General features: G+C 35.9%; 1 protein-coding gene across 1 annotated transcript in view; it reads right to left on the bottom strand.

Annotated features, from left to right (window-relative positions):
• CCDC102B (coiled-coil domain containing 102B) overlaps nucleotides 1–18,493 on the bottom strand; it is a 165,921-nt gene that overhangs the window by 118,977 nt on the left and 28,451 nt on the right. Inside the window, exon 4 of the mRNA XM_027118730.1 lies at nucleotides 11,871–11,987. Within this exon, the coding sequence (XP_026974531.1) occupies nucleotides 11,871–11,987 (117 nt within the window). The remainder of the gene's footprint in view (nucleotides 1–11,870; nucleotides 11,988–18,493) is intronic.

Below are 18,493 nucleotides of genomic sequence, written 5' to 3'. Positions count from 1 at the left end.
TTTTATTATTAACTCCTAATATTGACTTTCCCTCTTTCTACATCCATTGTTTCTTTTTTTTCTGCTGGAATTTAGCTTGCTAACTTTTTGTCTTTGTTATTGGGTTATTCTGGGTACTTCAAGAAGCAACTCTTACAATTGGCATTTTAAATGTAATGAATTTGTTACGGGGAATGCATATGAGAGATAATGCAGGTCAGGGGAGTCAGGAAAGGCAGAGAACAGTCAGATTGTGGTCAGGATTGACCCTGAGTAACGGAGAGACAGGGAAAGAAGGAAGGTTGGGTCCAATCATCTCAGACATCAGTGCCTTCCAGGGAAAGGTAGGTGAGACCACAGAGGAGCTTTTGAGCCAAAGTCGCTGGTTGGAAGGGTTGCATCTCCCAAAACAAGGAAGCCTGTCTTTGGCTGGGAGTAGTCTATGGCAAGTGCAGTGTCATTGCCTGGGTTTCAGAGTACAGCAGCTGGGGTTCTGGGTTAATTACACTCCCTGTAATTGAGATCTGAGAAGCATTATCCCACGGCAGACATAACTGTTTCCTAATATAGTCATTGACATTATAAGTATCCCTGCGTTTCACAGCATCCCTCAAGATTTCAGCGTTTTTGTCCTTCAGTCTGAAATTTCATTAAATTTCTTTCTTTAACCTATATTACTTAGATGTCTGTTTTCCAATATCCAAATAAATGAGTTTCTTAAAGTTATCTTCTGTAATCAATGCTATAATAAATGCCCACCTGTGTCAAAAAATAGTATCCTTTGGGGATCACAGTTTAGAACACAACCACAGACTAAATCTCTCTTTCTCAACACAGCCTCCAAAACTCAAAAATGGAAAGAAGTAAAATCATCTATTCCATAAATATAATTGAGACAGTGTAATAGAAACTTTGATTCACATGCAAGAGGGTTAATAAATATCCAAGAGCAGCAGAGCATTCTCCGGAGACCACGTGGGCATGGAGTCAGATGGGAATTGTGCAGAAGAGAGATCACCAATCAGGGTGGACTCCCTGTAAGGGGAGTCACATAACCTACAAAGGGAAGTATTAACAACAGATTTGAGACCTGGAGGAACAGAACTAGTCACTAGTTTCTGGATATTTTTGGCCCTTAAAAACGTTTTACTCGGGACTTCCCTGGTGGTCCACTGGTAAAGAATCCACCTTGCAATGCAGAGGATGCAGGTTTGATCCCTCATCAGGGAACTAAGATCTCACATGCTGCGGGGCAATTAAAGCCCAGGTGCCACAACTAGAGCCTGTGTGCCACAAACTACAGAGCCCACATGCCCTGGAGCCTGCGCCCCACAACTAGAGAGGAGAAAACCCACACGTCACAACTAGAGAGAAGCCCATGCGCCACAACTAGAGAGAAGCCCATGCACCACAATGAAGAGCCCGAGTGCCACAATGAAAGATCCCGCGTGCTGCAACTGAGACTGGACACAGCCAAAAATAAATACATAATAACTAAATCTTAAAAACAAATGTTATATCCACCAAGCTGTATTAATAGGCACATAGGAAACCAGTGTATTTTGAACACATCAAATGTAGTCAAATATAAAACACATCAAATCATTTTCCAAATGAGTATGTTATGCTCAGTTATACCTTCCTCCAATTTTGATGTTTTTTCTTTCAACCTCACAGACGGTTGAAACAGAAGGCTCTCATCTTTTTGATATGTACCTTACCTTCTCCTCATCCATTCAACCAACAGCCATGTTGAGGGCAACTACCATGAACCAAACCCTACTGCAGGAGGAGGTTAAGATCTCCACCATCTAAACTGACAGGCCTCTGCTTCACCTTTTATGCCATGTTCATATTAACCTGGGATTTTGGTGGAAGAAGAGAGTGTGACTGTTCCCAGAAGGTCTCTGTTCATATGAAAACATGTTTTCTAAGGGAAGCATTTTTAAGGATGGCAATAGGAAAGTTCTAAATCAAATGCCTCTAGCATAAAACAATATTTCTCTTTACTGGAGATTTGAATCCTGATTCAGTGCAACTATACTGTAACACTTTTAGCAAAGCAGTTTTGAATTTGAAGCATTGAGAGGAATAATTGATGTGATGCCATGAAAATGTAAATAGCGTATTAATATGAATTTGCTAAGTTCACTTGTTGCCACCATGGAAAGCAGTAAACAGGATCTTGAAAGAATTGTTCAGAGCTTATGGGCCAAAGGACCAGGAAAAGTCCCAAAAGCATGTGTGTGACCCAAAGAAGACGAGACATAGAGGGCATCACGGTGGAGACTTTAGGTCACCTGCGGACACTGAGGAAACACTAGGTGCCTTGAGGTTGGTTAGTTTTAGGTTGGCACCAAAACATGCAGGGATTTCTGAAGACATGGGCTGATTCTGAGACAAACCAACATTTAAGAGTTTTGATTAACACAGTTTCTTCTATTACCGCCCACATTCCAATCTTTGGTAGACTGTTTTCTATCCAACAGAAGTTAGTAAGAAATGTACAGTTAAAGAAACGAAATCTCAGATTGTAATTAAATCATCAATCTAACTCAGCTAGAAAACTTTTCCAAAGACCTAGTTACCAGGGAAAAGCTACTGCTGTTGAGATACCCGAGCAAAGATGTTTAAATACTTTATTCTACTCCACATAATTTAAAACCCTTTTTGGAAAAATAAAAGCCTGTGACTCAAGGCACTTAATACTTCCTGGAAAAGTGATCACAAGCTTTCATCCATTATTTGATTTTGTGTTTATCAGTTTTCTGTAACTCCAGGACAAGTGACAGTTTTCGTCTTGGATAATTAGACCATTTAGACTTATATTTGTCTAAATGACCAGAATGCATATCCATGTGTAACAGTTTGATTTTCACTTTTACCAGAATATTATTTTTCTCTAATGGTTTACTCATATCAAATATCTTTTTATAGATTCTGTTTCCTGAGTTTCGTCAATATGAACTCACAGTGTGCCAGAATGCTTAAATCCATACCATTAACAGACTTCTAAATTAACCTGCTTGCAAACATCAATATCCTCTTTCAAAATTATATAACCATTTCAGATACATTCATAGTATTATCAGTAACCTAACTCTCTTTGCTGGAACATGTAAAGTCAATAAGAGGTATGAGATACGAGAGATTTAAATCAATTCAAATCAACACCTATTGTGGCAATCTCAGAAAATTAAATTATTATGGCACCGGATTTCTAGTTATACAACAGCCTTCTCATAAAGAAGATTCTATTTAACTATGTTAGTAAATAAATCTCAGGTATTTAAAATTTTAAATCTAAAGTTCCTAACTAGGTCAGCTCCCCCACCGTCATGCACATCTGTTATGTAGCTCCCGTAGAGCTGAAAACATGCAATTAACTACGATTTTTGATGAATCCTGTGTCTCTCATTGACGGCAGTTCTCTGAGGACAGGCCTTTGGACATCACTGAATTTCTACTTTGGACACCACTGAATTACTAGATCCTAGCACAGTAGGTACTATAAAATATTTGCAGGACTAAAAATTAAATTTGTAATTTAAGAAAACACGTTGAAAATATTTTCTCTTTTAAAACAGAGAACAAAACATTTTTCTGCCCTCTGTATTTTCCCCCACCTTACCCAAAATAAAAAACCTGGTAATGAATTGCTCTCCACTAGACTGTGTTACTCTTCTAGTGATCAAAATATTCCCCCCAAATGAGCATAATTCTATAGTTGCGTAAGAGCGAAAGGAGGAATTTTTTGCTTTACTGTCAATATCCCAGTATTTTAAAAAGACTTCTCGATATATTCTCCTACTCAACAGAAATGCTCTAAATCTTTTACAGGTCAGAACATTCTTTTTATTACATTCATTTCCTGGCAATACTGTGGTCTCTAGCTTTCTCACCTGCTACTCCCTTTATCATTTACAGTCCTTACCTCTACCTTTCCCCTTTACGTGGGTCAGATGCTGTTCATCATTCACATCTCATCCTCGACATCCTTTCTATGAACTCACATAGATCACTATACATTGCCCATCAAAGTACATAGCACACTGTTTAACTGCTGGGTTTCTTTGTTTGTTTTCCACTGTGGCTATCACTCCATCAACTCCTCAGTGCTTAATTCCAGTACCAAGGACACTGTAGATGGTTGATAAGTGTTTGTTGACTAAATGATTGGCAATGAATGAATGAGCATACAAATTACTTATTTTGTTTCCTTGCTTTGTTTTTCACTTCAGTATCATTTTGCCTATGCAGAGAGAATCCAGTTGGTACACATGTGGAGGAAAGTTCCCTTAAACCTCAACAATGATACAATTTCTGGGTGTGAAAAAATTTTGTTACAAAATGTTTATGTTTTATCTTGCATAAGCAAAATAAAGAGGACTACTTATATAATCACAAGTTAAATTCAACATGTTATCCATCTGGGTCTTTTTTTCCTTAATTGGGAAGCAACATTTTAAAAGTAAATAAATAGAGACATTCTGAAAGAGAGAAAAAATGAATATACTTTGTTCCTTCAACTTATATCATATTGCAGTTTAGGAAGAAAAAGAAATCATTTAAAGAGCATTCTCTCATATTATGTGGAAAGATTTTAATTCTAATGAAGTATCAAAGACAATGTGTGTCAACGGCATGGGGATGGGGACACATCTAGAGCCGGAAGAGCCCATTGTGGGTAATTCGCTAACGTGAGAAAGGGAATCTGTGAAATGAAGGACTAGACTGTAACTTTTAGGTTCTTTCCTGCTCAAGACTTTCATGGTCTTTGTCCATATAATCATTAAAGACTTGCCTTAACTATCAATGTGTGAAGAGATATATGCAAGACACTTGGTGATTCAGGAATGGGAAAATGTATTCTACTCCTTTGGAAGATTTACAGACTAATTTTGGAGCTAGATTATTCACATTAAAAGATGCATTTCCCCCTGTCAAACATTTATTGGAAACCTATTTGGCACCAGAAACTGTGCTCAGTGCCGTTGCTGTAAGGCAGTACCCTTAAACACCAAAAAGTTGAGGAGAGGAAGAACACACACATATAGAAGTATTCTGAAGTTTTCTATGGGATATCACAGAATTATCTACAATGTTACTAATATCTAAAAATCTGGATTGTCATTCCAATATAGGATGTATTAAATGAAATTTGAATGACAAGGGAGAAAACATGTATTTCTTGCATACCTACTACATACACATAATGTACAATTTTTAGTACTTTACATATATGGATGAATTAATCCTTTAGATGAGTTGTTACTTAAATACAATTTTGCAGATAATCAAACAGACCCAAAAATGGAAATAAAATGAGGGATACATATTTTCAGAGGAGTATGTAGAAAGGGTGGAACTTGTCATACATATTGAGAGAAGACTGGGATTTTTTAATTGAATTTGTATTTTGAGATAATTGTACATTCTTAAGCAGTTGTTAAGAAATGATCAAAATAAATCCCATGTGTACTTTATCTGGTTTTCCCTAATGATAACATCTTGTAACTCTATAGTACAGTATAATAACTAGATGTCAACAATAACATAGTCAAAATACAGACCATTTCCATCACAAGGATGCATTATGTTGCCAGTTAATAGCCACACACACTCCCCCCCATCATGCCTTCTTCCCCAGCAACCACTAATCTCTCCATTTCTAAAGTTTTGTCATTTCAATACTGTAATATAAATGGAATCATGGGCTATACTGTCTTTTGAGATTGATATTTTTCATTCAACATGCTTCTCCACAGATGCACCCAGATTGCTGCATAGATCAAGAATTCATTCCGTTTTATTGCTGAGGAGTTTATCCCAAGGTATAGCTGTAATGGCTTTTAATTATTTACCCATTGAAGGTATCATTGTTGTATCCAAGTTTTGGCATTTATAAACAAAATCACTTTAAAGATTCATGTATAAGTTTTGTGTGGATATAAGTTTTCATTTCTTTGAGAGAAATGCACAGGAGTACAATTTCCTGGTCACATGATAGTTGTTATTTGGGAACACACCAAACTGTTTCCCAATGTGATTGTTATCATTTACATCTCCTGTAGCGAGTTGGGTGGCCCAGTAGCTCTGCATTCTCACCAGCATTGCTGTTGTCACTAATTTTTATTTTAGCCATTCTGATAAATGTGTAGTTTTATCTCACTGTGGTTTTAATTTGCACTTCCTTGATGACTAATGTGTTGACACCTTTTCATGTGCTTATTTACTGGAGACAAATTATCTTGGTTTCCTTTCGTCTGAGAATGTCCTAAAAGGTATTTTCACTGGATATAGCATTTTGAGTTGACAATTCTTTTAGAACTTGGAGAAAAGTGTGCCACTTCTTTCTGGCCTCCATGGTTTCTGATGAAATTTTCACTGTCATTTGGATTATTTTTTCCTGTAGGTCAGGTGTAATTTCCTTCTTGGTGTTGTCAAGATCATTATTTCTTAGTTCTCCATAAGTTTGACTAAGTATCTGTATGTGGATATACTTCAGGTTATGCTGATTGGGGTTTACTAAGCATCTTGACTATAGATTTGACTCTTTTCCTAAATTTGGAAAACTTTCACTCTATTTCTTTGAGTAATATTCGGCCCCTCATAATTTCTCCTCTCAAACTGGCCTCCAGTGACATAAGTGTTTGATCTTTGTTAGCAACCCACAGGCCCCTACCTCAATCCCTGTTAGCAAAGCCTTTGTTTTCTTTCAGACTATTTTCTTTTTGTCATTCGGACTGGGTAATTTCTATTGCTCTGTCTTCAAGTTCACTGATTCTTTCTTCTGTTCCTTCCATTCATAATTTAAAAAAATTTTGGTTATTGTGTTTTTCCCTTCTAACTTTTCCATTTGTTTCTTCTTTGTATTTTCTATTTCTCTGCTGAGACTTTCTGTTTCTTTACTGAGGATTTCTATTTTTTTCATTTGTTTCAAGCATGGTCATGATTGCTGATTAAAGCATTTTTATGATGGCCGCTTTAAAATTCTCACCAAGAAATGGAAACATCTCTGTCCTTGCAGTGTTGGCATTTGTTGATTGTCTTCTTTCATTCATTCTGAGATATTTTGGTTCTTGATATGATGAGTAATATTCAACTGTGTCCTGGACATTTTGGGTATTATCTTATGAGACTCTGGTTCTCATCTAAACATTCTGTGTTAGACAGGTTCCTCTGATGTACCATTCTGGAAGGTAAAGCAGCAGCATGGACTCATTACTTCCAGGTGAAGGTAGAAGTCCAGGCCCCACCAAACCTCCGTTGGTACCCGACTGGGGATGCTCCTAGATACTGCTGGATGGGGATGGGTGCTCCAGCTATCCACTAGACCTCTGTAGCTGGGAGAGTGTGGAGGTGAAAGTACAGGCCCCCTACGTGGTTTTCACTGACACCACAAGCTCTGGGGGTCTCAGCAGGGATGAAACCCTGGTTCCAGCTCAGCCTTCTATGCCAACACTCCAAAAGGAAGGACTGGGCAACTTTCTACTGTCTTGTGAGGGTGGAAATGTAGGCTCCCCATTCAGATTTACTAACAGGAGCTGAGTGGGGCACCACTGTTTTCTGTAATATTTGGTGGATTAGAACAATTATTATCTATTGGTTTCCTGTCTTGCTAAGCTGACCATTCCCTAGTCCTTTAACTAGAGCAAGAAGACTTCAGTTGCATTTTGTTTTTGGTTTTGTTTTTATCTGTGCCTGCTGTTATTTCCAGGCTGCTAGCTTCTTCAGCTCCAATTCTGGCATATATGCAGAGAAAAGAAAACCCAGGAAACTCCTCCATGTAATCTCTTAGGTCCCAAGATACCTAGCTGAATGCCTTTTCTTTTCAACTTTGAGTCTTTTATGTTTACTTTACATATAATGTTCAGAGTTTTTATTTGATTTATTGAATTAAGTAGGGAAAAGTATGTCTACTTAATCTTTCCAAAGTGGAATAGGAATAGGATATAAATGTGTGAATAGGTGAGAAAAGAACAAACCACAGAAAAGAAATATGAAATCAAAATTCCCCAAAATTTGAAACTGAAATGTAAGTGATATATTTTTGAAATAATACAAGATAAACTAATTATTTTCCCTTGGAAAATGTTTATCCCAAAAAGTTTGGCCTAAAAAATGTAATGTGAGTGTTTCCTGATTATGAGTTTGCTTTCAAGAAGCAGCCAGGTTGTAGAAAAAGGTAACAATTTCTTCACTCAGAATGCCAGTTCATTTCCATTCTAAATAAACTCTCATTTCTAGTTCAAGGGGTCTTGGTCTTAAGTGTGGAGAAAAGATCAAATGCATCCATTATGCATATGCATATATGCATATGTTAAGATATATTCATTTACCAAGTGACTTCCTGCTCAGAGAATTCACCTCATTACACATTGCCCAGAAGAGTCAATTATTTAAATACTCTGGGGCCTTTTTATCAAGACTGCATTTTGAATTTCTTTGACCAATCAGATTTCCAAAATGGGAAGATCATCATCAAACTATTTCTGAAAGAGACTGGAAAGATTAAGAGATAAGTAAAACACACTCCTCAAGTGCAAACAATACTATTATCAAATTGGTGGGTGTTAGTAACAGTTTTGTTTTGTTTTGTTTTTGTTTTTTACGGTACGCGGGCCTCTCACTGTTGTAGCCTCTCCCGTTGCGGAGCACAGGCTCCAGACGTGCAGGCTCAGCGGCCATGGCTTACAGGCCCAGCCGCTCCACGGCATGTAAGATCCTCCCGGACCGGGGCACGAACCCGTGTCCCCTACATCAGCAGGCAGACTCTCAAACCACTGCGTCACCAGGGAAGCCCTAGTAACAGTTTTTAAAAGGTGCCCATGACATATGGGGATCATCAATGGTTAGAAAATCATGATGTTTGATATGAAGATACTATTTTTTAATTCCAACAATTAAAATCTATTGTATTTCCAGAGTTGTTGCTTCAGTAAACCCACAGAATGAGGACAGACTGGGGTAGCAATGTCAGATACCGACTGCTGGTAACATGTGGCTTCAGGATTTAACTCATGGGCTGGTGGCCTTTGGTAAGATCCTAACCTGCTGAACAATCTGATCTGAGTGTGTGCCTCTGAGAAACTGGAACTAAATAAGAACATAGGTAAAAGATTATCTATATAACGTTTGATGTACCCTTGAGCACAACGTTTGTTGTACCCTTGATCAAGGTAAGTCCTCTAAGATTCTTTCCATTAAAAGTAGCTAAGAATACACAGATCATAAGAGTATTAAAATATTAAATAAGATTTTATATTTCAATGGCTCAGCAATATATGTGTGATGTACACAGTAAGTTCTCAGTAAATGGTAGCTATTATAATAAACCTTATACTAATAAAAATGAGCAAACAACCAGAAGTGTATGTTTAGATCAATAAAATACAAATTAAAATGATCTTTTTGGCCTATCAGCTAGGAAAATTTTAAAAACAATAATATATACTGTTGGCTATAGAATGAGCATGTTTATACATTGCAGGTGAGTGAGAATGTAAATTGATATAATTTTTCTAATGGACAATCTGGCAGTGTGTATAAAATACTGAAAAAATAAACATTCTCTTGAAAAAGCCATACCATTTCTAGGAATTTACCCTAAGCCATTTTTTAATGTTTAAAGATGCACGTGGACATGCATGTTTACTGCAATATTGATTATATATGTAACACTAAAACTAAACAGATTTTTAAAAATAGATTATATTTTAATTAAATTATGGTATAATCACCCAATGACTTTTATGCAAACATAAAAAGATTTTAAGACCTAAACATAATGAGTATAAAAAACAAAACAATGACAACAGAGTGATTATATCTTCTTTTCCAAAGAAAGGAGGTAGCTTCTATCCTAATTTAAAGTTTAAATGAACACATAGACTCATATATACAACACACACACACAAGCTCACTGTTTCTATAAGAATTTGTCCCAATATTTGTTTTCTTTTGAACAAAGCCTTCTTTCTGAAATTTAATTCATTCGAATATAACATTCAAGTGCACAGAGTAAAAGACATAGGCAATTCATGTCTACATTTGCTTTCAGCATTAAGTGCTTCATTAAGAATTTCAAAATAGCAAAAATTATATATCATAGTGCTTGAATATCTTATGGAAAAGTGCCTTTAGGTGGGCAAAATGTTTGTATCCTAATTTAAGATACATAATTGAGCTCTATAGATGTGAAATAGCTTACTTAAATGAGTCTCAGAACTTTCTATTACACCAAACTAAAACAGTTGTATATCAGAGATCCTATATTGCTATGGCTCCCAATGTATCCTGAAAATGATGATCTAAGACAATGCCATCAACTTTTGAGGAAAGTATTAACAACCATATGTGCCTTCCTCTGCATTTGTCTCTAACACCTAAATAAGCTTGTACATGACATAGTGTGCGATCCTTAATCAAAGATACCTCTCAGATCTCAGGGCCAAGGAAAACTGGTACGTATCCTGCTGGTTTGGTTCCTCTTAGAAAACAAAAGGCCATCATTTTTTCCCCTTTGACTTCACTGTTAGGAAGTGATGTTTTCAACAGTTCAGTCTTTCTCATCACAGATGTCTCTATATATCCTCCCTCACCCCAACATCCCTTACATGACTTATAGAAGAGGTGACAAGGGAAGAGCTAATCTCAGGAAGGGCAAATTCTCCTGAATATCTTAGCTAATTCCCAACAGTAAAGCACTCTGCCTCTGACAATTTTTCCCCTGCAATACATAATCTTTTCAAAAATCCTGTGTGATAACTAGTATTACTCTTACTTCCCTTATGACAATTTGTAAACTGAGATTTAGAGAGGCTTAAGGAGTTGACCAGAATAAAGTAATCGGTAAGTGATGGAGCCGCTTTTGTTCTGAAATCTATGCATTTTCCATTGCACTATGTTCATCTGATATAAAACATACTGAGGTGTGAATTCAGCCTTTACAGAATTTTATAAGGAAGAAACCTTCTAGTACAAATTACTTTCCTCCCAACCTATATTTTTCACTAACTTAATTCCATTTCCTGAATTGTTCTTACACATTTATATCTAAGACATCTTCCAGAATTACCTGTTACATAATACATAATTTATGATTTCCCACTTTTAATGCACTAACACAATGTTCTATAAAGTACAAATAATTCAATCTCCCCTCCTATCTCTAAGGATGATAATTCCTCCTTTACCAACAAGACAAAGAAAACAGAATGTACAATCTGTGAAAATTAATTTGTCGTTGTTGGTGGTGGTGGGAGCGGAAACTAGCTGTTTCCACCATTTGACTCGGCACACCTAAGAAATGAATTAACTATAACCAAAGTGAGGTAATTCTACCTACTGCTAATTGCCAACAGCCATGTGAATTCAACCAGGAACTACATGTAACAAATTTTGAATGTCATTGTTCCTGATATTATCTTAACACATGAGATCCAGCAGCTGATCAAACTTTTAATAAGTATTTATTTACAGTAAGATGTATCAGCTATAAGGTAGGTTTTTTGTTTTTTTTTCAGGCAAGGCTTTATTGGGGCCCCTGCTGCAGCAGGGGAGAACAAGAACAAAAAGGTTCTCTTTCTTGCTCGCTTCCTGAGTAGGGGGCGAACTTGTTCCTTATATGGGGTGAGGGTAGGGGTGTGTCCAGGTGGTTTTTAGTCAATTTGTCTTTATAACATTCAGACAATTCAGATATAGTGTTGGGCCAATATCATTTCACAGTATTTTAGATCACATGTACGCTGATACTTTATTTTTGATGTTCAGCAGCATTCTTTTTCATAAAATAACCAAAGACTCCTCAGTTATACTTCTTAGGACATTATATCATTTAATAACCTTCAGATATGTTTTAGTATATTACTCTTTACCCAGTATCTTACCTCTGCTCTTAACTGATAGATCACTCTGTCACTGCTATTTTTAGATTTCGATCCTTCCTTTATATCTCCTGATATTTCTTCCATTTTATTTTTATGTTGACCATGAAGAATGTCAAACTGAAAAAAGAAAGTTAAAGTCATAATCACATGATATTACAAAGGCTGGTTCCAGGATAATTCACATTAGTCTTTCATTTTGCTTTCAGTTTTTTTTTTTTCTATGTATAACCTGGTAGGTTTTGTTGTTGCTATTATAAATATTGTAGTTGAACCATGTATTTCTTTACACTTGTAGTTGAAAACTCCTATGTTGTTGGAAAACAAATCAGCAAGTCTCCATGAATCTAAATTCACAAGTTGAAAATTGGACAAAGCTTAGTTACCTCCACAGATTCTTAATAATTGACTAATTGGATTCTAAACTAATCCAATTAATTCTGATCTTTCAGTCTTGAATATTAGTCCCATAGTACTCTTTGTAATCCTACTTACGTATATTTTCGATGAAGTATAAAAAGTGTATAGATTGTAACAGAGACAAATTTGGGCAACGGAAAAAATACAACTGTGTAATGCTCAAGCTGGTAAAATGTATGTAGAACATCTATAAAAGATGCCAATAAATTTCTATAGAAAACTACAGCAGGAAAACAGTATAAATAAACTCTGGCACATCCAGACAATGGAACATGGTTCAGCACTAAAAAAACAAACAAACAAAAAAAAGTGCTATTAAACCATGAAAAGACATGGAGGAAACATCAAGGCATATTTTTAAGTGAAAGAAGCCAATCTGAAAAGGCTCCATACTGTGTGATTCCAACTATATGACATTCTAGAAAAGGCAAAACTATGTCGTCACTAAAAAGATCAGTGGTTTCCAGGGCTTGGAGGAGGAAGGGGTGACTTGGTGGAGCACAGAGGTTTTTAAGGCAGTGAAATTACTCTGTATGAAACTCTAATGATGGATGCATGTCCTTATACATTTGTCTAAACCAGTAATGTACAACACCAAGAGTGAACCTTAGGTAAACTATGGACTTTGGGTGATTATAATGTATCGTGTAGGTTTATCAATTGTAGTAAATGTACCACTGTGGTGAAGGACCTTGGTAATGGGGGAAGCTACCTATGAGTGGGGGGGTGGGGCTGTATATGGGAGATCTAGGTACCTTCCATTCAATTTTGCAGTGAACCTAAAACCTAAGTCTATAAAAAGAAACATAGGAATGAGAAAAATCCTAGAAATGCAAACAATGATTTTTCCCCATAGCTGTCCTTATAATTAGAAGTTTTCAGCAGAATCATGAAATTTGATATATATATATAATATGTAGATATATACACATAGGCTATTTTGTTTTATTAACATGTTTTTCCTACACTATGTAGGTTTCCAGAATTAAAATTACATAATTTGTATGTAATCCGACAATAAATTAGAATATAAAAGCTATCATTATACCACTTATTTAAAATTTTAAAATAATCTTACTCATGTTATTATTGTTAATAGTAATATTAAGCATGTACTAGTCTTAGGAACTGGACTTGATATATATTTCCTTACTTAATGCTAACAGTAATCCTCTGTGTTAGGTATTATTATTATTACCCCCTACCTTAAAGAAAAATAAAACATATTTTTACTAGGCTTAAGTAACATTCCTAAATTCACAAAGCTAATAACTGGGGGAAGCAAATTTGAGAACATTCTTACCAAATTCATTACCTGAGTTCTTAAACCAATGTATAAAGAAAAGAAAAGTCACTTTGCTAAAAAAATGAATAACAAATTGCAAGCCACAGGTTTTGGGTTGTGTCCACCAAAAAAAAAAAAAAATTAACTCATTGTGGTAATTGAGTGCCCCTAGCTTAACTTCTGAAATCTTGGTCATTACTTCTCAGGGAACTAGATCAATCATAAACGCCCCCCCTCATTGTCAACAGAACTTTCAATAAACCACTCAATGGAGAGAAGAAGCAGGAAAATACACTTTCATATGCAACAGTAGAGGGAATCCACAACAATTACCTAAAATAATTCCATTTTCATTCATCACTGTGAGCAGAAAATCAAGGATCTCTGGACATAGGAAGAACCCCAAGGCTATGAAAAAATATGACCAAGATTAAGAAACAGAATGTCTGATAGAAAATAAAGAAAACAGAAAAATGGTACAATTTAAGATATAAAAGAGAATGATTTTTTTAAAAAAATCTAATCACGATCTTCAGGAAAAAAATGAATATATATTGCATTCATAAATTAAGGACAAAGCAATTTCAAAAATTTAAAGAACAATAATAGGATATTTTTAAAATGTGTCTAGCCATCCTTCCTTCAGAAAAAATTTACTAGAAAAGTTAGAAGACAGAGTTGAATGTTGGAATGTACCCGTTCTCTTGACGCATTCGCTCCTTTGGACAGCTCATGAGCACCCATGGCACTGCATACCAGTCAAAATGCTGACAACCTTCAAATGTCTCATTCCATCCTGAAGGTCTCCCCTCTACTTCTCACCCACACACCCAACTTGCTACTTATCACTTCTATAGGCTTCCAAAGCTTAACACTTTGAAAAGACTAAGTACTTCTCCTTCAAATGTTTCTCTGCTAGTCTTTGCCATCTCAACAAATATCACCTCCATCCACCCCTTTGATCAGGCCAAAAATATTGGACTTATGGTTAACTTTTTTCTTTCTTTGATATGCCACATTCAGACTAAAAACAAATCAATTGAACTTAGCCTTCAATTATTTAATAAATCCATCCACTTTCTACCTTCACCACTACTGCCTTGATCAACCACAAAAATCTCAGTTATTTTAATAACTGCCACACTCTCTGCTTCTCCTCATGGATCTATATTCCCTTCCTCAAAACAGCCATCAAAAAAAGCTTTTTAGGGACTTCCCTGGTGGCACAGTGGTTAAGCATCCACCTGCCAATGCAAGGGACATGGGTTCAAGCCCTGGTCCGGGAAGATCCCACATGCCATGGAGCAACTAAGCCTGCACGCCACAACTACTGAGCCTGTGCTCTAGAGCCCGCGAGCCACAACTACTAAAGCTCGCGTGCCTAGAGCCCGTGTTCCACAATAATAGAAGCCACCGCAATGAGAAGCCCGTGCACCTCAACAAAGAGTAACCCCTGCTCGCTGCAACTAGAGAAAGCCCGTGTGCAGCAACGAAGACCCAAAGCAGCCAAATATAAATAAATAAATTTATAAAATTTTAAAAAAAGCTTTTTAAAAAGTAAATCAAATCATGTAACTCCACTGCTCAGATCTTTCCAGAGGCTTCCCAATCCATTCAGAGTATAAGTCAAAGTCCTTACCAGCTGCTTGGTCCTATAACCCTCAGTCCTGATCTCCTATTCTTATCCCTTATTCTAAGCCAGCCCCTCTAACCTCACAGTTCCTATACACTCCAGACAGGCAAGAGCAAAAAAGAAAATAAAAACAGTAAATGAAATATTGAACGGCCAAAGCAATTAAAACAATATAACAGAAAAAAGTTGATTAACAAATTAATGAAACAACTATACTCCCTCCTATTAAAAATCTGAGTTATTTTGATCATTTAAAAATTATTTTCTGAACTCAAAATCATCTTAATTTTGCCACTTGCCTCTTCAACTTTAGGTTTAGATTAATGGAGTTGTAACTAAAAATCTATTTAGCAAATGAAAAATTGAAAGCCACGGATGGGGAGATGGTAAGGATTATTAATTTAGCAGAATTATGAATGTCATCCACAAATGATATATTACATTAGTTAAATTGAAAATGACAGAAATAGAAGGTATCTGATGAAGTGAATGAGTCAGAATTAGAAAGCATTTTCCAAGTTTATGTCCCTTTATTTAAAATTCAGTTAAGTATAGTCTCTTGCAATAGTTTTTTTATTTTTTGAAATTGCATTATAGTATAATTCCAAAATTCCTCATTAAAATTCCTCTTTTCATACTGCAGTATTTGTGAAAGGCAACTTATCATATCTCTGACTTCAGAAATATCTGCCATAATTTGCTTCTGGAAAATTAGCAACATTATGCATAAATATTTACTCTAATACATTTAGATTTAGCATAGAGTGGAAAAATCTTTCAGGAGACAATGTCTAGAAAATAAAAATATTGTGTAATATAAATAAAAATATTTTCTTATTTAATCATATAATATAGGAGAAGGAAAATGCATTCAACATTCAATTAATCACCAAGCATCATGATTTCTTTCAATTGTATATTTCTCAACTCTCCACATCTCTCCACATCCCCCACCAAGTTTAGGGCATCTGATTATTTCTTTCCGGATTACCATGTTAGACTCACAACAGTTTCATCATCACCCATGCCCCCAAATCTCTTCTTCACACTGAATTTTGAGTTATTTGTTTTATTGTAATCAGATTGACCCTGGTCAACACACTTTAACAGCTCTTCCCATTGCCTTCATGTTGATACATACATTTATAATTTGGCTTTTGGGATAAGTATTGACTATCAACTAGTTCAGAATATAAGACCAAATGTTTAACAGTTAGGCAGGATACCATATTCTTATGAAAGGTGAGGAATGTAAGAAGGAAATGTGCCCCAATAGAAGGCTACCCAAAATGCAGTGGACCTAGGGACAGCTAACAACGAGGTTCAGTTCATTCAAGTAACTTGAATCAACTGTAAGTGTACAGAGAAGCCTCCAAAATGTCATCACTTATATCATAGCTCCAAAACTTAGCCAAAAATTCTTTTAAGTAAACTTTACCTAAATCCCTCCCTCAACCTTAAAGAATGGTAGTAAAGACACTAAGGAATGTTTAAGTATGATTAATGCAAATTTTATTGTATCCTTCAAGTCAAAATAAAAACACTAAATAACTGATTTTAGTGGTCTTTAAACTCTTTTTCTCTCATGCTAATGTATCCTCTACCTTTTTAAAGTTTGTCTTAAAATATTATATTTATTTAGATTCAAAAAGTAAAATTTCTGGTGAATTTTAAATATTGACACTTTAAATAAAATGGTTGCATCACACTTCATGCAATAGCTAAAATCCATAGAAATGTGATATTCACTGTCATCTGTTCAAAAAAAATTATATTGTTAATTTTATTTCTTAAATTTTTATTTCTAGTCCACCTCCTCCACATCATCTTACTGTAACATATGTTTACACTTGAAAATGTTTTTACTCTACAACATGCAATAAAATTATGTATATAAAATATGTGTGTATTATATATATTACAACTGTAAGGTTCCAAAGGTTAAAAAGTTTCTTTTGGATTGAATTACCTTAACGATTATTACAGGTACATGGTGGCTTAAAAATAAGATGGGATAGCACATACTGTGATAAATAATTACTAAATATAAACTAATCATTTACTGGAAATGTATCTCTTTATGAGACAGACACATTTTTTCAATTAGTTTGTTAATCAATGGATGAAATTACTTATTAATAGAATAAAATAAGAATTATCATCAGTTTTATTTATTCTTTTCAAAATAGGAGCACGGAGAAAGTTGATAACACATGTTGACAGAAATGGAAGATATTTTGTTATACCAGTCATTGTTTGTGTTATTTTTTAATATCCTACTAAATATACGGCAAAGCTACATTTTGATTTTATATCAAAATTTATTTTTTATTATCTATAAACTGACCAATCCATTAGGTCCTATTCCAGTATTTTTATGAAAAGGAAAAGTAGGAACCACCTGACATGCCAAAGGTTTTGTGGCTCATTCGTTAGTTGGCTTATTAATACCAATACTGTAAAATGTCTCTGTGTCTGGCACTCTTTAGTTTTTCTCATTCTGGCAAAATGTTCTAAAATAATACGGGGGATCAAGGGATCAGAAAGATAAATATGCCTTTCATTTGCGAAGTGGGTGGAGGGTAATGTGGGCTAAGAGAACTCGCTTGCAAAGTACTTCCTTAGGCAGATCAATTTTTGAAGGCCCCATGTGGAAGTTGGAAATCTGGGGTTGAAAACCAAATTACTATCCCCGTGGGGAACTGTGAAAAGAAGGCAGTGGTCTGGTGGTGTAATTATTTTAATGACCTCAGATCTTTCCATGAAAACAGAGCAATGAGAACAACAAACTAAAAAACCTATGGATACCTACAGCAAAATTAGGTGACAAGTTGTCCCTATGGACCCCAAGATACAAGTGGGTTAAGACAATCCACTCACAGCTTCAAGAATTGCAGGAGATCAACAGCTGCTTGAGAAAACTAAAGGGAATCATCGTGATCTGAGAACAGGAGAACCCCAAACTGACAATATACAATACCTGGGAAGTGTGTCAGGTCAACATGAAAACAGGAGATGAAACTAGGGGAGTTTCACAATTTCTAACTGGGGAGCTTATGCGAGAGGGCCATTGCAAAGTCTGAAGAACTGGAGCAGTCTCTACCCTATATACTCTTTAAAAAAGCAGACAGGGCTTCCCTGGTGGTGCAGTGGTTGAGAGTCCGCCTGCCGATGCAGGGGACACGGGTTTGTGCCCCGGTCCGGGAGGATCCCACATGCCACGGAGCGGCTGGGCCCGTGAGCCATGGCCGCTGAGCCCGCGCGTCCGGAGCCTGTGCTTTGCAACGG

Source organism: Aethalodelphis obliquidens, unplaced genomic scaffold (assembly GCF_003676395.1).
Source record: "Aethalodelphis obliquidens isolate GAN/ISIS:26980383/991018 unplaced genomic scaffold, ASM367639v1 scaffold19, whole genome shotgun sequence".
In the NCBI taxonomy this organism is placed as follows: Eukaryota; Metazoa; Chordata; class Mammalia; order Artiodactyla; family Delphinidae; genus Aethalodelphis; species Aethalodelphis obliquidens.
The sequence above is the reverse complement of the archived record's forward strand: the minus strand, read 5'-3'. Positions and strand labels throughout refer to the sequence as shown.